Raw genomic sequence first — 26,499 nt, 5'->3', positions numbered from 1 at the left:
GTTTTTTAATTAATAAAATTATGGGGGTGGGGGCAGTGTGGCTTAGTGGATTGGGAGTTCCCTTGGGAGTCAGGAAACCCAGATTCTCTTCCTGGCTCTGTCACTGACCTCCTGGGTGATCTTGGGCCAGTCACTTGCCCATCCCGTGCCTCAGTTTCCCCATCTGTAAAATGGGGATGATGATTATTTTGAATGACCTGAGGTAGCACCCACTGTGTGCTAGATGCTTTCCAAATGCTTAAGGAGAGCCCCTGCTCTGAGGACCTCACAATCTAACCATAAAGATCAGGGAAAGGGGAATAAGAAAAAGCAACTTACTTAATGATGATACTTAGATCTCCTTTGAAAAGCACTTTTGGCTCTGTGGGTGAAGGGAGGGAAGTATTTGGCTCTTGTGTGAAAGACTTGTTGAGCAGGCATGAAATAGGTCTTGTTTGTGCTTAAACCCTCCCAGCCACAGACGTGCATGAGGCTGACACTGCTGTCAAGCGCTGACAGGTTCGGTTAATGTTTTTCTCCTCTGCTGCATGTGTTTCAGGCCGGACTGCATCGGAGCAATGAGCCAAGTGGAGCTGTTCTGGGCTGCGGCCTCGCTGATGCTGCTGGGGGCTCTTGTGAGCATGTGCATGAAGTGTCAGCGTTCTGGTAAGACTTTCTCCCCCCGCCTTGAATCAGGGGCATCTTCAGCATGAGGAAATCCTGCATTGCTCAGTCTGCTCGCCTATGCCAGACAGCTACGTATCTCCCTGCAGTCCCAGTGTGGGCTGGGCATGGTGCCTGCTCTCCTACTCAGGACTTAACTGTAATGGGTGGTTTGCCTGAGCAGAAAGGTTTTGCTGCCATTCAGTATTGCAGATATGATCCTCGCCAGAATCAAGCTGAGTCTGATGTCCCAAAGCAGGTGCCTGGGCTCGCGTTTCTCCCCTGGGCATGTGCAGGAAGGCTAGATCTAGGCATTAACTGTCTGCCACCCGCACTCTGTGCAGCGTGAGCTCCTGCTGCCAATTCTCCTCTGATACACTTGCCCCGACCCCGCCGTGTGCATAGCGAGTACTGCTTTTCCTGCTACTAAAATGGTGGCTGGCGGGAAGCTGGTGCCTGCAGGCAGTGCCCACCTGTGCGGCTTGCACCTTTCTTCCCCCTTCAGCCAGTGCAATCCCCTACACAGAGCTAGAACTCTGTAGAGCTGGAATGGAGAAGGGAGGAAGATGGATGGTGGGGATTTGCCTGGAGCCCTCCAGATTCTAACGTAACCATGGAAAGTTAATACAGCCTGCGTGTGGGCTTGCGACTTTTACTCATCCATGCTGTGGAAGCTTTCAGGGGTGGTTGTAGGGGCAGTCCCTAGTGGCACAGCCCCTTCAGAAGTTGTGCTGTCTTGGGGCCAGTGGGAACAGAGCAAGGAACCATTGATCAAGGGGTTGTAATCCCTGGCTTCTTACATGGAGGGAGACAGCAGGAGAGTCCGGGGTTCCCTCTCCACCCCAGTCAGTGCAGCTGACTGCAGGATGTAGAAGGAAAAGCTTCAAAGCCTTGGGGATGGGGAGAAATCCAAAAGCACTTCACTGTGGCAGGTTCACTAGGAAAGCAAGACACTCAAGAAATCTTATTTTGAAATGGAGACGTTCTGTGTGTGCATGGGACCCGTGATGACAGGCTCACAGTCCTGCAGTACATCAAGGGAGCCTTGCCAAGCGTACTTGCCCTGCTCTGTCGCTGAGCGAGCCTTATGCAAAAGAATGCGACCACAGCAGCAATACGGCTCAATAGTCCCAAGCAGCCAGGCTTGTCTCTGTTCTCCTCCAACAAAGGATCTACATCAGGCAGAGCGCCGACTGGCTGGCATTTCATTGGTGGTGGTGGTGGGTCAATGGAGTTTAGCTCAGCAACAACGTTTACACTGAGATTAAAACTTTCCCTTCCTAGCCAACTCCCCCTCTGGCAGGGGCTGTGGACTCGATGATCTAATAGAGCTTTGCCATCTCTGACCTTTACAACTCTGTGATTCATTATCATCTGCCTGCTAATGCGGGGAGGGAGCATGCATCTCCGAAGTGGCCTAGAGCCCTTGCATTCAGGATCACATCTCCCACCTGAATCTCTGTTCTGCCGCTTCATCTCTCAGTTCAGCACCTGTGCACAATGGGGCAAATCCATCTCCGAGGCCATGGAGATTCTCCGGGGATGTGTTTCATCCATTGTCTTGTGGTGGTGCGGAGCCATAAAGGATCTCCCCAGGCTGGTTTGACTAGGAGATGTTGGTAATTAGTGCCAGAGTGGGCTCCTGCTACAGGGTAATCATGGGTGGGTTTTGGCCGCGCTTTGATTGTGTTTTGCAGCAGTTTAATAAAGTTGCACTGATTTGGCCCAGAGTATCATTCCAAGAGGTCGCAGACAGGAGGCGCTTTATGCCAAGCATGGTGCCAATGGTTTCAAAGCAAAGTCTGGCATTACTGATCTTTCTTCTGCTACTGGCATCCGCCTGTCTGGCCATTGTGATCATTTAGGACAATGGGATATGGGGACCCTCACTTCCCACCCGAAGAGACCTGTTGTCTGAGATGGAATGACTCCTTAAAGGAAACCATGGGTCAAATTCATCCTTCATGGAATTCCACTCAGTTCATTGGATTTGTACAAAGGATGAGTTTCTCCCATGCTCTAGAGAGAGAAAAACCCAAAGCAGCCGTGGTACTAAATTTGGAGAAGTGGCCCTTGCCCAGCTTACGGCTGATCCTGTGAGAGGAAGGATGGTCTACTGGTCAGGGAGATAGCCTAGGGTTTGATTTGCTGCTGTTGCACAGACTTCCTGTGTGACCTTGGGCATGGCACTTAAGGACAGGTTGTTAACATTATTTACGTGCTTAAAGATACAGAGAGGTGCCTAGTGGGGTTTTCAAAAGCACCTAACTCCCATTGTTTCAAGGGGAGTTAAGTGCTGAAGTTCTTTTGGAAATTCCACTGGGGGCCTAAATACTTTCAAAATCTGGCCCTTAGTCTCTCTGGGCCTCAGTTTGCCGTCTGTAAAATGGGGATAATAGCACTGCCCGATCTACAGGGACAGTAAAGGAAAGGTGGTGAGGTGCTCAGACCCTACAGTAATGAGGGCCAGCAGAGTACCTAAGAAGTGAGGTGTTCAGCATCTGCTGCAAGGTGCCGAGTGCCCTCACCTCTTATGCAAGTCATTGGGAACGGAGACTGCTCAGCTGCACAAAGGAGCAGACCCTTGGATAATGCCGCTGACAGTAATGCTCTAAGGTTTGCTACTGTGCGGCTTGCTGGGCACAGACTTGCAAGGCCGGGCTAAACTGCATTCCATGCTGTTGGACCAGGGATTAATTTGACTGATCCTGGTTCCGATCCTCCAGATGTTGTTAAAACATCCCTCAGTTGGCCGACGGGATATCTGCATTAGTCCAGCGCTCTTTCCTGGTCCTGGCTGCAGGTTTGATGGAGGCACTAGTTGAAATTCTTTCAGAGCTGCTGTTCTCCTGGTTCTCCTGTTCTCCAGTTCCTCTTGGTGTCTAAATTGTTAGCTCATGTTGTCAAGTTTTTTGTCTTCTTTCTGCATTTGAATTCCTAATTCCTCACCCATTTTGATGATCTTCTTCCAGCTACTAAACAGGAAAAGAAGCTGTGCAAGCAGAGGACACTGTAAGTTACCCTTCACTCTCCCATTTTTTTTCCCAAGAGGTCCTCATAGGGAGGAGATTACAGAGCCCACATAGCAGCTGGGATCAGAGCTCTAGGCATCCCAGATCTGCACATATTAGGAAATCTGGAGGTGAAAAATAGCTGCCTCAGAGTATTAATGATAGTCCACAGTCCCATAGTGCCCAAGAACATAGAATGGATCAGAGACCGAGGAAAGCTGTGTAGTGCCCTTGGAAAGAATAACATGAAATTAAATGACAAGCTATGACCTTGGGCCTGAATGATGTACCAATTGGCTTTAATATGAGTTTTGGATGAGAAGGGTTAGAGGAGCAAATTAGTATGTTGCAAAATGGTGCCACCACATAGATCTATACTAGGATTAAGGTAGGTTAACAACTTTATTAGGTACAAAAACCTGTATTTAAACAATAACGTGCTAGCTAATAAGAACATATGCTAGCATTAAACTACCACACCTACAATGTCAGCTAAGTAAGGAAACATGAGTTCTCTCTCTCACACACACACACACACCCTTGTTTCCTTCAATAACAGACAAACCACAAGTCAGAAGATTAGAGAAAAAAGAATAATCATGGCTTTTAACCTCTTCCTGCCTTTGGCAGCATAGCTAACCTGCTGCAAAGGGCTCTGGAAGGGCCCAAGGATGGGCCATATTGCGTGATGGGCCATATTGTGTGCTCCATTTAAAAATGACTATGCGAGAGGCTTTTGGTGTGATGTTTGGCAATTGATGGAAGAGCTACCGCTGGGCTCTATCCCTCTGAATCCCGTCTAGGGTTAGAGCGATGTCCTGGCTTGCTGAAATTAAACAAAGAGCCTGGATGTATTCCTGGTCCAGTGAAGTCAGTAGCTAAACAACCACTGACTTGAGAGGGGTCAAGATTTCACGTTCCATTTCTATAGCTGTTTTTGTTGTTGTTGTTGCTTTTTTTGCAACCCCAGTGACACACCCACACAGTCCCAAGGAATCTAAACAGGGACTTCGGTTGAAAACACCCCTGTTCACTACCAAAGTGCCAGCTATAGGAATGGAGCTGATCAGAATGAAGAGAAATGGAGTGATTTGCTGTCTGTGTTAGATTAATAGCTGCGCTACTGGAAGAAAGAGAGAGATTTTTGCAGGGACAAAGGGGAGTTGGGTGCCCAGTGCTCACTAAAAGTCAGAGAGTTGAAGGCCAGAAGGGACCGCCACATCATCTCGTCTAAGCTCCTGTCTATCACAGGCCACCAACACCCACCAGCATCCGCACACCAAACCCAACAACTGAAATGAGACTGAAGTGTTACAGCCCACAGGAGACTTAACCATTATGTGTCATGGGGAGAATAGGAGGGGCACCAATGCCTGAGGCCCCCACAATGGCAGGGAAATGATTAGGTGAAGTATACCGAGATTATCCTGGCAAGTAACCCACACCCATACTCAGCAGAGGAAGGTCAAAACCCCCAAGGTCACTGCCAATCTGATGTGGCTCTGCATTTTAATTTAATTTTAAATGAAGCTTCTTGAACATTTTTAAAATCTTATTTACTTTACATACAACAATAGTTTAGTTATATATTATAGACTTATAGAAAGAGACCTTCTAAAAACGTTCAAATGTATTACTGGCACGCGAAAACTTATCAGAGTGAATAAATGAAGACTCGGCACACCACTTCTGAAAGGTTGCTGACCCCTGAGCTCGACCCTGTGCATGTGAGCAAGAACCAGCCAGCCAAGCACCTGAGAGAGAGAGAGAGAATGCTCGGTGCCACCTCAGAGCCCTGCCCCTCCCCGTCCAACATCCCATCTCCAGCCGCGACCATCGTCAATGGGAGCTGAGTGCTCAAATCCCATTAGGGCTTTGAAAACCTCCCTCAATGTATGTACCCACAGTACCAGATACTCTTTAGTATTACAGCTCTGCTGTATTCCCTTCCCTTTGGTATGTCACCTTCTTTTTTTAAATATTACCACAGCAAAATGCATGGTCAACAGCTCTCTTTTACCTTTATTAAAAAAAAAAGTAAACAACATGATGCTTGCCTTCCGAAAAGACTGAATAGACCCAAGGTATGCGAGAGGTTAAACTTTCCTTCTGGGCTTTGTGGACCTGTCTCTAGAACCTTTTGAATTCTATTGCAAGTCTGCACTTACTTTATGTCGAAATGCTTTCATCATGGGATAGAAAGAGTCAAAATCATCATTGTTTTCTGGACCAGGATTATCTCTTCATCACACATGGCTTAGCCCCTATCCTTGGGTCCCCTCCTCAGCTCCTGTTGTGTGTTTAAGGGTCATTGGCAATGCTCCCATTGACGTCAAAGGTCACAAGATCAGACCCTTAAAGAGACTGAAAATAGAGCTGGGTGACGTTAATTTGACTAATAGTTTGTTTGCTGAAAATGTAGTTTTGGTCAACCTGAAAATATTTGTGAATGTGACATGATGTCACCAAAAAGCTTTGGCCAAAAAATATGTTTGGGACATAGGCTCCATTTGTAACACAGCCAGAGGAGAGGGGCGAGGGAGAGGAGGAGGGGAAGATGATGGTGGTGCCTCCTTAATACCTATCGTCCTGTGGCTAAGACACTCACTAGGGAGTGCCCTACTCATTGGACCATAGGGTATTCTGGGTCGGGTCTTTCTCAGTCTCACCTATTGAAGCTGTTCCACTTTGTATAAAATATGTGACTAGTCCCCGGGCCAGAGAGAGTGAGAACGATTCTATAGCCCAGAGAACTGAAAAGCCAGTTATTTGCCCAGCTCTAGTTGTAAATCAAACAACTTCTATGCCCTCCTCCAAGAAATATTAACATGTAAAGTGATCACGGAAGCCCCTTTCTTTGGATTTCGGTTGTAACAGCCTTCATGGTGACGTGCTGTGCAATATAAGCCTCAGCTTTCCTTAGGCTCCACTTTCATGCCCTTAGTGGCTTCTGCCTCCATCTTATGCTTTGTGATTTTAACAATACGCCCCCCGCCCCCATTGCATGTCTTTCCCTTTAGTACATATTGCACTAGCCGGATCTTTCCCTGTATTTTCAGGCATGAAAACCAGCCGGGGTTTCAGGTGATACGATCCTATTCAAGTGAGTATATATTTTTACAAAGCTCTATAGCAGAGGTTCTCAAACTGTGGTCCATGGACCACCAGTGGTCCGCGAGCTCCATTCAGGTGGTCCGCGGATAGTTCCCTCTAAGATGTGTGCCTGGGCGGCCACACAAGAGAATGAAGGGCCACCCACCTAATTAGTGGAGCTGCGCAGGCGTGCCTCCATTAATTAGGTGCCTGGACCCTGGAGAAGACGTACATGTAAGGTGAGGTGGTGGCATTGGGGGTAATTTGGGATGTGCAGGGCTGCAGCGTCCAGAGAAAGAGGCGACTTTTCCCAGCTCCGGGGCTGCAGCTGCCAGGGAGAGATGGCCCTCCTTCCCAGTCTCAGCTCTGTGGCTGCTGTGGTGGGGGAGAGAGGGAGAGACACGCCTCCCTTGCAGCCCCAGCTCGGGGGCTGCCACGGCGGGGGAGACCCCTCCTCCTTCCAAGACCCATGTCAGGGGCTGCCGCTGCATGGGAGAGAGGGGGAGACTCCCCCCTCCTTCCCAGCCCCGGCTCAGGGACTGCTGCGGTGGGGGAGAGTGGGCACGTCCAGCGCATTAGAAAAGTAAAATTACTGATATTAAAATATGAGTTGTGTGCTTTTATTTGTAGAACAAAATAACGTTAATTATTATAAAAGTTGTTTTTTTATATAGCACTTTTATCCAAAGTGCTTTACACTAGTTAGCTAACGGTACAAACAACATTTGGAAAGATCATTACGTGGTCCGCCGAGACCCTCCGCAATTTTCAAGTGGTCTGTGAAAAAAAGTTGGAGAACCAATACTCTATAGGTATCTGGAAGACTCTTGTAGTTAGTAAGTACTGAGAAAGTTTTCCAGGCTGCAGTTTTTGCAAGGATACCAATTTGTGTCTTTTGTTTTCATGACAGTGTCCTGCAGTGCAGAGAATTAAATCCCGTCTCAGAGAATAATACATTACAATTGGGAAAGCATGGAAGGCCTAACTGACAGAACTAGAAGGCTCAGATTTTCAAAGCAGACTTAGGTGCCCACTTGGTATTTGGGTACCTAATTCCCCTAAGCTCCTTTAAAATCCCAGCCTAAATATTTAGTGTCACATAGAATCTGTATCGTGAAATGTAACAACATATTGGCTTAGGCTACAGGGTCCCTGCTCTTCTGAGCAGAAACTTAAACTGCCCCTGAAAATGACAGGGGTGGGGGGGTAAAACACTTGAACCCAAATTGATACGAATGACTCATTTATCCTGGCCCTGTCATTGCTTCCTGCGGCACATTTGGTTACAAGCTGACCTTTTGATTTCATCCTAAACTGAGCTGCTGATTGGGTCGGTATTAAAGGTCAAACAAAGAAGGTGCCGGAAGCTAAGCTTGCCGAGGCACTGGCTTCCCGTTGCAGTCGATCTAAGTACTTCTATCATCCTGAGTGCAGTAATATCACAGCACCAAACAAAGGCACCATCACTTGGGCCCTTGTTCCTTTCAGTCACCTCAAGGGGACTTTCATTTTGAGCTTTTCTTTCCTCTCCGGCTGCCCCTTCTTTCTTTTTCCCCCTTCCTTTGTCTGTCTTTCTTTATATTTTCTATTCTTTTTTTTAATGATTTTCCCCTCTTCTCTTTATTTGTCTTCCTATGCCATCTTCTGCTGCTACCTCCCCTCCCCTGCTGTTTCGGTTTGGGTTTTGGGAAAGCTCATCTGAAAGAAAGAAGTGTTATGCCTGGCTCTGAAAGGAGCAAGATTTGTGCAAATGCGTTACACGGTCTTGAGCTGACTATTGAGAAAGCTCTGTCTTTGGGTTCTTGAGGCTGTTTCCTAGCAACTGATGACCACAGATCTCTAGGGAGAGTGTTGTCACATTGAGAGAGGGGAAAGTTTCTTGGCTAACATGAGCCAATCCAATGGAGCACATAGGACTGAGACCTTGGAATGTGGCTGGCGTTCTAATGGCCGCTATTAAAACAAGCAAAGCACTATGGGATTGTGCGCCTGAGGAGATGGGCCTGCTGCATTTTGAACCAATTGCATTTCGAAGCTAGATACGGTGAATCTACGGTGGCAGTAGTCCAGCCTAGAGAGCATCATGGCCAAGTCCGTGTTGGACAGGATGTGGTGCAATCTTCTGGCCAGCTGCAGCTGGAAGATAACGTCTTTTGCAGTGGTTGTCATTAAAGTATCTAGCAGCAATGAGGAGTCCAGAAGAGTGTAGATGCTGCAAAGTGACATGAGGATCTGAACAACAAGGCTCCCGCCCCAGAGTGAGACACCACGGTGGGAGTTGGATTTTCAAAGCATTTCCTTCTCTCTGCCTACAATACCTCTGTCTTGCTGCCTTAAGCAGCTGTTTTACATCCAGGTGCTGACCTCTGATAGCTGAAAGATGGTGCTGCTAGCTCAGAATGTAAATGAAACCGAGATCTGGGTGTCATCCATGTATTGCTGGCATTTGACTTGATGTCTCAGTTTTCCCCAGCAGCGAGGTGCTGTGGCTATCTGGGATGGGGGAAAACATGAGGGAGTGCTCTGGTGGCAGAAGAGCAGTTGTCCAACAATACTGTCTGGGAACAGCCTGGAAGGAATGGATTTGGGTCATCACAGCAGGTGTCCATTGACTCCTCCAATATCTTTAAAATGGGACAATGCTAAATCACGATCAACAGCAACAAATGCTGTGGAGAACTCCTGTAGTAGGAGCTGTGGATATCCTGCCTCTGATGATCCATGGGTCCAAGGAGTGCTGTTTCTGTTGTACAATGGAATGTATTCCCAGCCACAGAAGGATTAAACCAGCATAGAAAGAAAGGATAGTCCAGTGGTTATAGTACCTGCCTGGGATTTGGGAGACCTGGATTCAGTTCCCTATATGAGCTAGGGCAAGTTGCTTAGTATTTATGTGCCTCAGTTTCCCCATTGGTAATATGTGGAGATAATAGCAATTTTCAGCCTCACTTGACTACTATAGTGAGGGGGGCCAGAGAAGTCCCTAATATAGATAACTAGAACTGGGAAGAGGTTTTTATGGTGTGGAGAGAAATTAATTTAAAAATGAACAAAAGTGGGTTGCAGCAACTTACATTTAATAATACTTTGCCTTTCTGCAGCCTTTCATCCCTGGAGGAGAGTGAGAATTATTAAGCAGTGATGGGCCAAACAATCTAAGAAATCTTTATTTTAACAAGATCTAGGACAATGACAGATGCAACCTAACCTCAGGAGAAGTTGCTATTGGAGCATCTAGGACAGTGGCTCTCAAACTTTTGTACTGGTGACCGCTTTCACACAGCAAATCTGAGTGCGACCCCCCCCCCCTTATAAATTAAAAACACTTTAAAAATATTTAACACTATTATAAATGCTGGAGGTGAAGCGGGGTTTGGGGTGGAGGCTGACAGCTCGCGACCCCCCAGGTCATAACCTCACAACCCCCTGAGGGGTCCTGAACCCCAGTTTGAGTACCCCTGATCTAGGAGAACCCATAGCTATAATTTTTAGAGAGTGGAAGTCTATAAAAAAGAACTGCAGCTTGGGGATGGAAACTCATGCAAATTTGGAGAAAATGTCAGCTAATTTGCAGGGGGACCAGCCTAACTTTTAGGACTGGCGCTTTATCTAACACATATTTGTTTGCAGTGGCCTGTTCCTGTTGCTTGCAGACACGATAGGTTTCTATAGTCATTTCCTTCCCTGGCCCACCCTATGTTTTTTAGGAAGGTAATTGAAAAAGTTCTGGATTTCGTAGTCTGCAAATATCTGGAAATCCTTTGCATTTGACTGCTCTGTGCTCAGTTTGCAAACGTGTCTCCTACTGCCATAACCTTCAACATCTGATTTTATTTTCCACGCCAGTTGCCGTGACAAGGCAAGATGAAATTAAATTGCCAGACAACATCCCAGTAACAAGGTAGGTGACAAAATAAGATATTTCAGCCAAAATTTGGGCCACTGGGTCCACCCAAACTTTGAGAAAATTGAGGATTTGGGTCCCCATCTGGCTTGGCCTATATTTAATTTACTGCTTATCCTTTCATAATGTTCTAAATCCTCTTGATATCTGTGTTCCAACTGCTTTTATAGCCTCCACTAGCATGAATCCTTAAAACCAAGCCAGGGAAATGAACTGTCATTGCGGGTGAAAGGCAAGTAGCACAGGAGGTCCTTGATTTTAACCATTTTGACATTGGGAAGCCCAAGCAAACTGATATGGAAAATATATGGCAGAAGATTGTCGCTTGAGTATATATTTGTTTATCCAAATCCCATCCCAAATACCCCAATTCCCGTTTCTTAGTCCTCAAAATGTCTCCTGTTGCACAGCACCACCAGGAAAAGCTCTGTGGAGCATGGGGATTGTTCAGCCCATTGGTTGGGGACCTCTGTAATAGCCAATATTTAATATGGTGTGTTTAGAACTGGGATTTTAGCTACTTTCCAGTGTGAATGGCTTGTATTCCAGGTATAGACCTACACCGCGGGAGAAATAGCATTTGCCGGAATCTGTTACGTTAATAAATTTATCTCTTACAGGAAAACCAATAAGCGACTGCAGGCCGCAGATATTGATGGTAGGTATTTATACAAAAGTATCCATTTCTTTACACCTTCTGTTATCTGCCCTGGGTGGGTTGTTACTCCAATACAAAATTAGTACGTGAGAATATTACAAATCTTTGCCTGTTTATATTGGCAAATGGAACATATATGGTAAGAGATCCCTGACTGCTGTATACGCCTACAAAGCTCACAGAAGTTAAGCCTGGGAGAGGATGTTCCATTCCCATTTATAGTCCTCCATTTTGAATTCTGAATGGTGCATTATGGGGACAGGAGTTACCTTGGAAGTAAGTTAGCTATCGCTACAATCTACTCCTATAATAATACCTAACGCACAAACATTTGTAGAACTATACAAACAAATACAACGAACCTTCATGACGCCCCATGTAACTCATTACCCTTTGCATGATGGAATGTTGCCTACATTCTCTATCCATTTTTTCCATGTTTAAACCCTTTATCTATGTGACTATTTCTCTCCAGCACCTCTCTCAGTCCCTTTGAAAACTCTATTTTTAGGTCTCCTTTTCTCTTTTCCTTTGAAACTAAGACCAACCTCCTGAGTCTTTCCACAACTTTGCAGATTCTTCAGACCTGGTCTCTGTTGCCCTACACTGCGCTCTCCCCTAAGCAGTGGTCATCTTACTGGGGTGCGGTAGCCAGCTCTGCATACACTATTCCAGCTTTAATTTTCTGAGTGCCCATTGCTGGAGCATGTGGGCAGGTGACCTGGATTTGCGGAGAAGCGGAGCACCTGCATCTCCCAGAAATTTCAACTGGAGTTTTGGGTGCTCAATGCTTCTGAGAATCAGGTCCTAAATGTGGTATTAAGTGAAATCCCTCTTCCCCACAATATTCAGTACAAACAGCTACCATCCCTGTCCTGCTGTGAGACAATATGCTATCTAGTCACTGGTGAACAAGGAGTTAATCCCAGCTCAGCTTTACCCTCTCCTCTTGCTTAGCTAAAGGCTAGAGAAGGGACTGCTTGTGAGATGTAAGGAAAATGCCCTTTCGAAGATCAGGCTTCTCATCCAATGGCCCTAAGACTGGGTTAAACTGCAATCCAGGGAGTTTTTCCTATTGACTTTTTGCTTATATTCATTTATTATCCTCCCTTCCCTTGCTACAAAGCCTGTTCCCTGGGGGGGAAAGATCTTGCTGATTGCAAATGCTGAGCCCTTCCAACTGCTTAAACATCCCAATAATAATAGATAACTCAGAGATGGACCATAGCTTTCCCTAAAACATGTGTCTTGCACCCCACCCTGGTTTGATCTGCAAACCTGGGCTCTGTTGAGGAGAGGAGAGGAGGGAGTTTTCACATCTTTGGCCCCCTGTATAGCTAGGGACTGTTCTCCAAAGCACCTTGCCTGCCATGAGGACAGAGTCCCTAAGGGTTCTGTCCAAGCACCTTTCTAGGTAGTATGTGAGGACCTCACAAACATTTAATGAATGTCTCCTCAGACCCATATTAAGTCTGTCTGTCGTTATGCTCACTTTACAGAAGGGGAACTGGGACACCAAGATTAAGTGACTCACTCAAGCTCACAGAGGAAGTCTGTGGCTGAACTGAGAATTGAAACGAGCTGTCCTGAGTCTCAGACCTGGACCACAGCACCACCCTCTGTGACCAGGGGTGGAGTTTAGCGAGTGTCTTGGATTCTAGTCTCTGCTACTATCGCTTGCTACCTGGTGTTTCTGTTTTTCCTACAGTGCTGCACTGAGCTGATGGTGTTGGTGATTCTTCCTCTCTCACCCCCAAATCTATTTCCTCGTTAGTGACCTAGGTGGCTCTTCCCATTAGAACATTTCCCCCAGATTGGTCCATTGCTCTACAATTCATTGTTTTCCCCTTTCTTTTTATACTGAGCTCTATGTCATAGAATCATAGAATATCAGGGTTGGAAGGGACCTCAGGAGGTCATCTAGTCCAACCCCCTGCTCAAAGCAGGACCAATCCCCAGACAGATTTTTGCCCCAGATCCCTAAATGGCCCCCTCAAGGATTGAACTCACAATTTTCGGTTTAGCAGGCCAATGCTCAAACCACTGAGCTATCCCTCCTCCCTGAATTTCACATCTGGTGGCTCAATCGCCTCTGAATCGGATTTCATAGCCCCTGTAATTGCTAGCTAGCAAATCATGGCTAACATACAATGTCAACATGTGCTCTCTTCTAGGTGACGATGCTGAGCCCAGATATCAAAATTTCATGAGAGGTAAACATTATGACTGCAACGTAATTCAATTAGGCTAAGAACGTGGCGGACAAAATTCAGCCTTGTTATAAGTAACTCCCATTGAAGTCAATAGAACTCGCGCCCACTTATTCTAGGACTGGATCTACTCCTCTATTTAAAATAATAGTGGGAAAATGAAAAGCTGTGATCCCTGCTTTAATGTATGTGGGTGTTTCTGCATATTAGATGGGAGGTCACCAGCCTTTGGAAGCAACATCACATTTTTGTTCCTGTCTCTTCTCTGAATGGAGAATCTGTTAGTATACGGGCTGGCTTCCCCTTGAGTTTCTAATCACACCCTGTCTGTATTCAGCTGTGTCAGGATATTTCTTAGGGTAAAAGATGTTCCCCAGCTGCAAAATGGAGGTCAGAATGCTGCCTTTCTCCTGTTTAGATTGGAAGAGCGGCAGGGACGGTCTCTTAGTGCATCCAGAGCACAACAAGGTTCTCATCTCAGTTGAGGCCTCTGGATGGTACCGTAATACAAATAATTAATAATAACAAAGGTAGCAGGAAAACGGCATCTCCTGCCGTCCAAATTCCCTTCATTAGTATTTTATTCTTTAATGCATAGGAATATAGTAATTATTCTGGTCTCGAGGTCTCCAGTAGCACAGCTCTATAAAGGACATTTTATCTTTGGAGGAAGATAGGGCTGATGGGGGCACTAGCCCATTGTGATGCAATGATTAGAGTGAAGCAACCATCACAAAGGCCACAGCTGATTATGTTAAAGCCCAAATGATGGCATTGCTCAGTCTGTTTTTTATAGAGGCGCTCATCAAATCCTTTTGTTTAACTATCCATGGCCCTTGACCAGGCCTCATTGCCTTTTAGGCCAGTGGCTGTCAGCCTTTCCGGACTACTGTACCCCTTTCAGGAGTTTGATTTGTTTTGCGTACCCCCAGATTTCACCTCACTTAAAAACGACTTGCTTACAAAATCAGACATAAAAATACAGAAGTGTCACAGCGCACTAGTACTGAGAAATTGCGGACGTTCTCCTTTTTACCATAGGATTAAAAAATAAATCAATTGGACTATAAATATTGTACTTACATTTTCAGTGTATACTGCAGACAGCAATACAAACAAGTCGTTGTCTGTATGAAATTTTAGTTTGTACTGATTTTGTTAGTGCTTTTCCTGTAGCCTGTTGTAAACCTAGGCAAATATCTAGATGAGTTGATGTACCCCCTTGAACACCTCTGCATACCCCTAGGGGTACGCGTACCTCTGGTTGAGAACCGCTGCTTTAGGAGAATTTAGACTATATGCTAAATTACTCTTTATCTAAAACAAAGCCCCTTAAATTCTCTTTCCCTGGGCCCTTACAGTACGTCTACACTGAATAAAACTCCCATGGCTGGCCTGCGTCAGTGGCCTCGGGCTGGTGGGACTTGGGATGCGGAGCTATAAGATTGCTGTGTAGATGTTCAGGCTTGGGCTGGGATCCTCCCACTCCCCCCGCCCCCTGCAAGGTCTTAGAGCCCAGGCTCCAGCCCAAGTTTTACAGTCCTGCAGCCTGAGCCGCACGAGCCCAAGGCAGCTGCCGAGGATCAGCTGCAGGTGTTTTATTGCCATGTAGACATAGCCATAGGGTCCAGCCCTGCTCCCATGGACGTCAATGGCAAAACTTGCATTAAATTCATGTTTAGTTCAGGGGTGTCAGGCCGGATGTGGCTTGCTCAATATTTTGAGCCTGCTCGCATGCCTGTCTTGAGGTGTCTGAGCTGCAGGCTTGCGAGTGACATGGCAGATGCCTTTTGGTCAGTGCACTTTGAAGTTTCTGGGCCGTGCGTTAGAAAGCAGCAGGGTGGGGCGTGCAGAGGAGAAGGTGTTGCAGAATGGGGCATGGGGAGGAGACGGCGAACACCAAGCCAAGAGAACAAGAAGGTGAGACTGGTGCAGTATGTGCGTTGGGGGGAGAAGTGTTAATTTTCCCGAGGCAAGAGGTACACAGATCCAGTAAAAAACTGAGGGAGAAAGGAAAGAGCTGGAATGCTTGTTTGAAAGGAAGCAATCGCCACAGATGCTCCTGGAGAATCTAACCTGGCCCTGCGTGTTTCTAAGTGCATAGCCCTTTTCTGGATCAGGTTTGTGACTTTATTTTGATTTTGCGCTGTGAGAAATGTCCCTGAGACTGTGCTAATGGCAAATGATTTGTACTTGCAGAAGATAACCAGGAATTGGATGCTGCCTATGTGTAAGTCAATCTTTCTCTCATCCATCAGTACATTGAATCTAATCTCTTCAGTCTCCCTTGCTAATGGTAGCTTTGAATTGTAGGATGTTGCAGTGGGTTTAGTTCATCTTCTTAAAGAGGAAATTAAATTCCAAAGATTTGGGTTCCGAAGCAGAGCTTTGAAGATCATGACATTCATTCTGTTTCATTATTCAGATTGTGCACAGCTGTGTTAATTTCACACTCTCTCTAAGACCTTGCAATGGGCCACGTTACTGTGAACCATTGTTTCCGCTGTGAATAGTAACTTGCTAGTGCGGTTACTCTCAGCAGAATATGCAAGATCTCAGGATGGAAATGAAAAATCTGTCCTAAGTGCTTCTGAATTTGTCATGAGTAACCTATGGGAAGCCAGGTGCTAAGCAGGATACATGCACAGAGAAGGTGTTCCATGTCCAAGTTCTGCAGTTGTACATAACTCGTATTGAATATGACTTCCATTGTATCATATTAGCCTGTAGTGCAGTGCACACCTGAACGTGAAACTACACATCTCATAGTCTGTGTAGTATTAGAACCATGAGGAATGCAATAGGCTTGTTTCAAGAATGATATTGGACAAGGAGCCAATCACAAGAAACATACCCATTCCAGATGCAACCAAGATACAGTGCAATACATACAGAAAACCAAATACTGTACTTCACCTTCACGAAGATATTTACATCCTTGCATAGACCCACTACTGTAGAATCTACCTATTAGATTAATCACAGAAATGGACAGCGGTATTGATGTGGGTCACAGAAATCTCATTTAAAAGAAATAGCTTTGGGAGGCGCCTCTGGAAGTTTTGTATTTGGTTTACTCAGTTATAGACGTGTATTGCCCAGGAGATGAGGCAGCTTGAGATAGCTGTGGCAACTTTAAGGAAAGTTTAAGATTCTGGGAAGAGAAGGCTCTGTGGCTCTTTCTGATTGATTTGGGTGGCTGGGAAATTGGGGTCCCAGGCATGAGTAAGGTGAGTGGGATTTTGTCCCAAGTGCCATCTCAAAGGCAAAAAATATCTAAGACTGAGATGTTTTATCTTTTCCAGCAACCCTATTGCTTCAGATTACTTCAACTGTGGGACGTTCTTGAGACCAGCAAATGGTACGTTCACAAGACAGACAAATGAATGGCTATTTATTCAATCCACTTATGGAAGCTAAAACCAGTGAAGTATTTCCAGCCAGCCAGGTTGTAGCGTGGGTTTGGGATGAGCTAGAAACAGACAGTTTTCTTCTTTTATCTTTCTCCTTTGTTACAATATGGTTTGACATAATTTTAATTAAGGAATAGACATGGGCAGCAAGGGGTTAAAAGTTATTGTGTCAGGGGGAATCCAAAAGGAGGGTGCTACAGAGCGGCAAAACCACTGAAAAGCTGTGCCACGCTTCAGGGCTATGGTCAGGTGCCATACTTCAATGCAAATCAGCTGGTTTATTTTCATTAAGCCCTGGTTGGCTTCAGGCCAGTGGCAGAGCATTGCCTAAAGCCGCACCGCATGTAGTCCAGAGCCAAAGCCCTGAATGTTCAAAGGTGATGCTATCCCTGCCTAACAGCAGCACCATCAAGTACTTGTCTCAGTGGCATACAGTAGGTGGTGCAAACAAGATCAATCCCAAGCCCGAGCAAGTCAGGAAAGTGATTTGGGCACAGCTGTCCGTATAGGCACCTACATTTACAGTGGAATTTCCTGAGGTTTAACATTCACGGTGGAATTCCCTGAGAATGGAATGGAATGTCCCAGGACGAGAATGTGAAGTGCCACAGGTCTTAAATCTCCAATGGTCACTTCGTTTTTCAAATTTCAGAGTAGCAGCCGTGTTAGTCTGTATCCGCAAAAAGCACAGGAGTACTTGTGGCACCTTAGAGACTAACAAATAAGCTTATGCGCAAATAAATTTGTTAGTCTCTAAGGTGCCACATGTACTCCTGTTCTTTTAGTTTTTCAAACCATACAATATTCTGTGTTCTCATAACTTGAGTCTAGGTACAGAAAGGTGCATCCACCTAGGCCCTGATGCCACACACACTTATAGATGTGCTTACCTGTATGCACTGGGAGGAAATAATCCCATTTGGCTACCTGAGGTGTCTCAAGCTACTCCCGAAAGTAAACGCTTGCAGGACCTGGAGGCTGATCCTGCAGCTCTCATCCTCACAAGTAGGCCCATGAGGGATGCAGGATGGTGCCCCAGATCTCTACTATTAGGAACACTAATCAGTGTTAAATACAGAACAGATGAGGTAGCGAGCCTGGAAGCTATGTTTAGAGAGACATTGACTAACGGGGCTCCATGCAGGCGCAGCTAAACCCATTGCAGAATTGAAAGCTCTTCAGGGCAGAGGTTGTCTCTTTGTTATATGTTTGTATAGTGCTGTGAACAATGAAGCTCTGACCTCTAGGCAATACCATAATACAAACAATAAATAATAATAATCATAATTAGGGTCCTATTTTGTCTAGGGTCTTTCATGAAAACTGTGTCCCAAATTGCTTCTGCAAAACTAAATCCTGTAACACACTTAGAGTTAAATACGTTGTAACAGAAAGAGGTGTTTAATACACTGTTCTTAAAAGTATAAAAAAGAGGTTAACTAATTTAAGTCTGTCACCAGAAGACGGATGTGGTGTAAAGACCTTTAAAAAAACTTCTCTGACTTGTTTAATTATTATTCTTTTATATTGTGGTAGTTACCACAGGACTTAATGGAGATCAGGACCCCATTGTGCCCGATGCTATACATATCCATGCTAACTGGCAGTCTTTGTCCCAAAAGCTTGCAATCCAAGCAATGTCTTTAATTATTTTGTTTTTCTATTTTATAAAACTAGTGCTTCAGGACTGTGTGAAAATTATGGGCAGGAGGAGACTCTCAAAAAACGCAATGTGGATGTTGCATGTGTGAAATTCTGTGAAATGGCCATTTTGATATCCCAAAGTGTGCAAAACCTCTGAAATTGTATCTGATTCTGACACCATTTTTGGATAATCAATTTTTTTTGTCCAAAAGAAATTTCAAAACGTTGTCTGTTTTCCACTCAAAGATGGTCTTCTTTTTGGGGGGGAAAGAAAAATACTCTTGGGGTGGGGGTTTTTTTGGTGGCAAAAATGTAACTATTTGGGGGGAGAAATTCAAAACGAAATGTGAAAATCCTGAATTTTGAGTGGTGCAGAGACAAGTGGTACTTTCGTGTTGTGACTACAGCATCCACTGACTTTATTAGCCTAGCACTTCCATTTTGTGCCATGGGAGGGGTTAAAGCAAGATGGAAAGTGATTGGCATGTCTATTTGCATGAATGAATATCTGAGAATCTTCCTAACTTTGATGTGGTGACCACATCAACTGTTCAGGCTTCAGTTACATTTTCTGCATCTGTGGATGTACATTTCAGATAGTAAACTACAGGCAGTTGCTCGTGTGGTTTAACTGCCCATGTACACCATGGTTGCTTTTTAAACGGATTCTAATTATAAATATTATTAAATGCCTGCACTTGAGCCTTTGTCTCAGCCAATAGTCTCTCTCAGCTGTGGTGCTAGTCTGAAAATAGATAGTGAATGTGGGCTGAGAGGCAATGGGAAGCTACTCATCAAATGGAACGGATTCTTCAAAGCACACATTTCAGCAAATCACGTATAGAGCATACGAATTTTAGTACATAAGGACTAGGGCCAACTTGTGATCTCTCTGACATGGTGTAAGTCCAGAGTAGTTTCCTGGAGTTCCATGCTAAAATTGGAATCAGGCCTGTAAGATGTACCCGTTAATTCAAAAGAAATCTTACCAGCTGGCTGTGTGATTATAATGGCTTACTATTTGTATTCCAGTGCGGCCTGAGGGTGTTATTGGGGTTTTTAGAACCCTAAACAGTGGTAGCTTAATTATTTTATTTTAGGTGGTGTTAGGGATAAATTAATTGGAATATAGCAATTTTGTTTGATAATGATTAATATAAGTAAAGCAATGGGGCTATTTAGTTGTCACTGAGGCCAGAACTGGAAGACAGGGGTGTTTCTCAAGTATCACTGAGGGGTTAATTTGGCCTGCAGAACAGTGTCTTACACTGGCATAGTATGTTTCCTTTCCTGTACAGGAAATAAGCTAGCCCAGGATAAGCTCTTTTATACTGTATCCACACTAGGAAGTTGTATTGCTTTAATGATACTAGTATAGTTAAAGTTGTCTGAGTTGTATGTATAGACGAGCCCAAATGTGCCAGTTGGCAGCCCTTGAAACCAATGTTACCTACTGAGCCCACATGGCAGCCGGGCAGTGGAGAAACCTGCGTCTGCTGTGCACTGCTCCACCTACCCAGATAGAGATCATTTCTGGGGTGAAAGGATTCTTCGTTTTCCATGGCCAAATCACTCCTTGGCCTCTCTGCTGAGACTGATGTGCCAGCTGTGATGGTTTTCTTGGGACAAGGACACAGCTTCTCAGTGAATTGGACGGAGACTATCACCAACGAACCATTAGAGAATAAGTCATTACCAGCCTGGGCAGGATTTTAATTGGCAATCTACACATGTAAAGTCTGTTACACATCCCTGAAGTGCCGCCTACTCTGAAATTGGTCTCTAAAAAAAATAATGGTGGTGGGAGGTGTCTGTGTTTACTGTCAGTCAGTGGCTTCCCGATCAAATGGGCACAGACTACTGGTTTTAAAAGATGTTTTTCTAAATACCAGCCCGGCAAACTCACTCTGGAATCTGAGAATCAAGCTGGGTTCTTTCCATCTCACACATTATGAGCAGTAATGAAGGTTATATTGGTAGAACTGCATGTACTCGAGCGGTTGTACCAGTAATAAGTATTTCGGTGAATAGTCACACCCTTCAACAACATACCAGTGAAACATTTCAGTGTAGCTCAGGCCTCTGATCAGCTCTTAGTTCACAAGGAGGAAAAAACCCTGCACTTACAACTGTAGGATTGGAGTGTGAGCCTGAGGACTTTTTACCCCTGCTTGTAGGTTCTGATCTAAATCATAGAGGTTTTGGTTGTTTACCAGAACTGCACTGAGCTAATACAGGCTGGTTGTTCCTATTGCTACCCTATTATGCAGGATTAATAACCCCAGTTTAATTTTTTACTCCTCGTTATACAGGACAGTCTATTTGAGGTTGCAGTAGGTCATCCATTCCTAACCTCTATATCATGCAGCAGACGCTGCCAGCCTCTCTACCCATGAAACCTTATGCCCAAATAAATCTGTTAGTATTTAAGGTGCCACCGGACTCCTTGTTGTTTTTGTGGATACAGACAAACACGGCTACCCCCTGATACCCTCTAAACACTGTCATGAATACTCAGTCTTGCTCTCCTTGAAGCCAACTGCAAAACTCCAGTTGATTTCAATGCAGGATCCGATCCCATATTAACATGTTAAAGTGATTATACGAAAAGTGACCATGCCTCACAAACTCCAGTTCTAGCACAGTCTTTTACAATGACCTTTCTGCTAACTTTCTTAAGTAGTGCATTTGTTTCTCTGTGGTAAACACCTCTTCTCCACAGGCAGCTGGTGCTAAGACTTAGTGTTGTACGCAGAGCCACACGCAGAGAGCTCTCACCATCATCCATCACATTAAGTCCTTCCTTTTTATCTCTTACAGAAAAGGAAGAGGATTCCTGTTCCTATCAAAATGTTGTGATTGGGACATCCAATAGTGCTGAGTCTGGTAAGTGGCAGTTTTTGGGGGATGATTACTGTGTGTAGTGCAGAAGTGCTGAGACGCCCCAGTCATGGAGCAGGGCCCCCAATCACTTCGCTTAAAGCTTTACTCACTTAGGCCTTGTCAAGGTTCCTTCCCCACTCTGAACTTTAGGGTACAGATGTAGGGACCTGCATGAAAACCTCTAAGCTTCTCTACCAGCTTAGATCTGCTTTTGCTGCCACCACTCCCAATGTGCTAAGTCCCTTCCCTGGGTAGCCTTGAGAGACGCTTCCACCAATTCCCTGGTGAACACTGATCCAAAACCCCTTGGATCTTAAACAAGGAGGAATTAATCATCCCCCCTTTCCCTTTCCCCCCACCAATTCCTAGTGAGTCCAGATCAATCCCCTTGGATCTTAGAACAAGGAAAAATCAATCAGGTTCTTAAAAAGAAGGCTTTTAATTAAAGAAAGAAAGGTAAAAATCATCTCTGTAAAATCAGGATGAAAAATAACTTTACAGGGTAATCAAACTTAAAGAGCCCAGAGGAACCCCCTCTAGCCTTAGGTTCAAAGTTACAGTAAACAGAGATAAACACTGTAGCAAAAGGTACATTTACAAGTTGAGAAAACAAAGATAAAACTAACACGCCTTGCCTGGCTGTTTACTTACAAGTTTGAAATATGAGAGATTTGTTCAGAAAGATTTGGAGAGCATGGATTGATGTCTGGTCTCTCTCAGTCCCAACAGCGAACACTCACCAAAACAAAGAGCACAAACAAAAGCCTTCCCTCTCCCCAAGATTTTAAAGTATCTTGTCCCCTTATTGGTCCTTTGGGTCAGGTGTCAGCCAGGTTACCTGAGCTTCTTAACCCTTTACAGGTAAAAGGATTTTGGTGTCTCTGGCCAGGAAGCATTATGGTGTGGTACACAGGAGGGCTGTTACCCTTCCCTTTATAGTTATGACAGGCCTTTCTTCTGAAATGAGAACTTTTATCTCTGGGATATTTTTTCAAAATTGTGGATTAATTTTGGCTTTTGATATTATATGCTGTGTTGATAACATCTCAGAATCTGATCACAATTAGCTTTATGCTGAATGATTACATTGGGTATACTGTTTTAATGGGCAGCAGTACCGTCAACAGGCAGGTCTAACCCATGCCTGGAAAAAAAACAAACAAACCATGCGCTAAACTGGGAAGTAGATGAGATGGCTATGACCAGACATGGGAGTGGAGTTGCTCCACATTAAAATGCACAAGCCCACAGGTCTGACTGGAAACTCAGCCTTGTCCAAATGGTTACATTTTTAGAGGGTAGAAGTGAGACATTTCAAAGAACAGTTCCACATTCTTAGTCCACTTGCTTTCATTGCACTTTGCACACTTTTCTTGCTCACAGATGACGTGGACGACTATGAGAACAGCGCCTCTATAAAGATATGGAAACAATCAAATATATCAGGTATGTTCTGAAAACTATCGTTATTTAATATTTTTATGGTAGCACCCCAAGGCCTCAGTTAGGATTGGGGTCCCATTCTGCGAGCTGCAGATGAAGACATGACCCCTAGTCATGATAATAGAAACATTTTAAAAACTAGTTGCACATTGTTGCATGTCTTAGCAAGGATTTTGAGTACTAGCTTGGAATCTTTATGTGCCTCTTGCCTTTCTGATATTTAAGGGAGCACAGACAGAGTTGGAAGACCTACAGTTTGACTGAGGTCCCCTGGCAGGCCCTTACAGAAGACTGTCTCTTCTCTTATTTCAAACCTTCTCAGTTTTTAACTCTCCAAGCTGCAAACGCTGCCTTGCTTTTGGAGCCCTAAGACCAGGAAACGAACAAGCAACAGTATCTTTGTATCTTCTGTCCCTGGAGTATGAAGCTCCCTGATGGGCCAGCATAAAAGCCTTGGTTAGGTTAACTTTTTAAAACAGAGGTTCAATTGGATATGTAGCTTCCCATGAAGCACATTGGGACAGCTTTAGTTGTGAGATGCACTGTTGGGCGTATTTAGGAACTTCTCATATCTGATTTGGGGATGCTCTAGACCAGGTGTAGGCAACCTATGGCACACATGCCGAAGGCGGCACGTGAGCTGATTTTCAGTGGCACTCACACTGCCGGGGTCCTGGCCACAGGTCCGGGGGGGCTCCGCATTTTAATTTAATTTTAAATGAAGCTTCTTAAACATTTTATAAACATTATTTACTTTACATACAACAATAGTTTAGTTATATATTATAGATTTCTAGAAAGAGACCTTCTAAAAAGGTTAAAATGCACGCGAAACCTTAAATTAGAGTGAATAAATGAAGACTCGGCACACCACTTCTGAAAGGTAGCCGACCTCTGCTCTAGGCAAACCAAAAAGTGGATTTTAGCCCACGAAAGCTTATGCCCAAATAAATTTGTTAGTCTCTAAGGTGCCACAAGGACTTCTCATTATTTTTGCTCATACAGACTAACACAGCTATCACTCTGAAATCTAGGCAAACCGTTTCTTGGTTTTTTTGTGTGTGCCCTGTTCATAAATCCAGTAGATTGTAATGTCTCTGACGATCTGTTATGATCTATTCTAAAAATCTACTGAAGGAACACTGCAAACTGCTGTTATGTACAGTCTTCAAGACTTTCCAAGGAGCCTTGATGCTGGAATCTGGTATTTCTTGGCACATACAGAAAAATGGTATGGAACATACAAGCTGATATCAACAACAAGAGTTAAAAAGGTTGGCAGGGCGTATAAAGATGTGCGTAGATCAACACATTTACTGATCAGTGCTTTCAATTTCCAATAACAACTCTCTACGTTTAGAAAGCCCAGATGATTATCCAGATTACGTTAACTCAGACGTTGCAGCTGTGCCAAACTAAAGGTAAAAATAGATAAAATGTTTGATGCATTTTTTGTAAACCCAGGGGTGGGGGCATATCTGTTCTTCGATAATGATTTGCACTCAAACTTGATTCTACTGCAAGACGGTATTAGTCTATTTTAAAAGCAAACGTGGAAGGAGTGAATCTCTATATTGGCAGACTCTAAAAAAGCAGGGATGATGTTGCATGTATTGATGTGTATCCATAATGGGAGTAACAGCATGACAAGTGCTGATTGCCCCTGTTACAGGAATTAACATTTTTGGATCAGCTAGCAAATATCTAGTGCCTATAAAATTATCTAGTTGATGCTACAAACCAAGTCATGGCTGTGGCAACGTTAATTATCTGATATTTGTCCTAAATTTCCAAAGCAAGTAGCCATTGTATGCCATTATAGTCCCTGTAAGACTATAGCTGAAAGGTACTAGGAGTCTGCTAGGAGTTAAAATGCATAGTTGTGGGAGCAGAACAGTTTTATCTTTAAAGATACTCACCGTCCACATCTTAGCAGCATTTCACAGCTAGGTGTCGCTCTTTGCTTTAACAGTAGCAAAATGACAGTTTTCCATGCGTGATTATTATAAAAGTGAATTAGTTCAGAAAGGGGTATGGGCCTTTTTTTTTTAGGGGAAATTAACTGAAGTTTTTCTTTTTGGTATGTGTGAAAGTTTTACTGAATTACAAGGCACTAGTTTGGACAAATGCAGCGGGGAAATCAGGTCTACATGAAAGCAGAGAAAAAGGCTATTTGATAACATTTGCAAGCAATTCTCCATTTGGTCCCCCCTTCCAATGAAATTTCAAAGAGGAGGGGATTAAATTTTCATATTAGAGAGGATTAATCAAGTGGTTTTGTTATGGGACTGAGCAAGTTCCAATCCTTGCTCTGACAATGACTCCCTCTGTGGCCTCCGACAAGTCAGTCTCTCTCTGCCTCAGTTTCTCTTTGTAAAATGGAAGGTACCTACCTCAGCAGCTGAGGGAAGGATTAATTAGACCTCTGTAAAGTACTGTAATTTAAAAAAACTTGATGGAAGTCCCCTCATAAATCTCAGGTAAGCACTTAACACCACAAACAAATAGTAAACAACAGTGAATGTTATAAAACAGTGGTTCTCAACCCTTGCCAACACACCTATGCTGACAAGAATTTCTAGTATAGACTTGCCCTTAGTTAGATGGATTTTCCAGGAATGATGGATTCTTAAATTATCTGGACTCCTGGCATCCATATATTTTTGGAACTGTTCAGAGATTATCAGTTATAACACTCCCCATACATTTTAAATCTTTATATTATCCAGCTCATACAAAAATCTACCTGAATGATAGCAGCCAAGGGAGAAAACCCTAGCACTGAAAATAAAATGCAAGCAGAAAGTCACTAATAATGCGTGGGGGGGGGGGAAGCAGTGAACTCACGGTCTTTCTTTTATTTCAAGGTATCTTCCCTACAACTGAAAAAAAAGCTGTTGCAAAGCTGCAGAAGCTTATGTTTCATTTTGAAGACTGCTACACACACACACACACACACACACACACAGTGGAAAGGGGTCCTTTGATTCACAAGTGTAATGGAATAACCTGTTCTCCAAACCCTGCCAGTAGCTAACTTAAAGGACATGGATGCACACTGCTGAAAGTAAATGCACTGGATCCAGAAGTCCCACAAAAATACAACTGGAAAAAGTATATGGAGAAAGCCCACCCCACTGCCCCCCAACAAGTGAATTTCAGCTGCTCGGTGCAGCAGTTACCAAGAGAAATGCCAAGGTTTTGTTATTCTATCATATTTTCCTCCACATCCATTCAAGGGCGTGATGGCTTGTCTGCTCAACAATGTTTTCTGCTGTCAAGTGTGAAATGAATCTTTAAACTACTGAGCGGCAATGCAGTTGACAGTTTAACTTGCCAAGCTGACTCCTGTAAGGCGGTATTAAAGCTGATGAATTATATTTCTTGTTTCGTTCCCAATGCAGCAAAGCTCTTGGACAGACACTGCTTTCAACAGCGGGATCCAACCTTCCAGCCAGACAGCAAGTTTTTAGAATAGGAGTAGTTCTGTATAGCTAAGTAATACACTGAAGGGCTCACAAATGATGAAGGACCAAAGGCTACTACAAACAAGATCACTGCAGCTACAGATAATATTCAGAGTGCTGACAGTTAGTAT

At 44.3% G+C, this 26,499-nt stretch overlaps 1 protein-coding gene across 1 annotated transcript; it reads left to right on the top strand.

Annotated features, from left to right (window-relative positions):
- The first annotated feature begins 557 nt into the window (after nucleotides 1–557).
- On the top strand, nucleotides 558–25,839 carry LAT2 (linker for activation of T cells family member 2). Its single transcript, XM_054007976.1, has 12 exons — nucleotides 558–645; nucleotides 3,615–3,654; nucleotides 6,713–6,756; nucleotides 10,593–10,647; nucleotides 11,271–11,308; nucleotides 13,483–13,521; nucleotides 15,718–15,748; nucleotides 16,824–16,879; nucleotides 21,396–21,461; nucleotides 22,842–22,904; nucleotides 24,262–24,322; nucleotides 25,769–25,839. Exons 1-11 carry the CDS (start codon nucleotides 558–560, stop codon nucleotides 24,318–24,320), a joined length of 579 nt encoding a protein of 192 aa, XP_053863951.1. The 3' UTR covers nucleotides 24,321–24,322; nucleotides 25,769–25,839.
- Nucleotides 25,840–26,499: the final 660 nt, after the last annotated feature.

The sequence above is a fragment of the Malaclemys terrapin genome, chromosome 18 (assembly GCF_027887155.1).
Source record: "Malaclemys terrapin pileata isolate rMalTer1 chromosome 18, rMalTer1.hap1, whole genome shotgun sequence".
NCBI classification, from domain to species: Eukaryota; Metazoa; Chordata; order Testudines; family Emydidae; genus Malaclemys; species Malaclemys terrapin.
The sequence above is the reverse complement of the archived record's forward strand: the minus strand, read 5'-3'. Positions and strand labels throughout refer to the sequence as shown.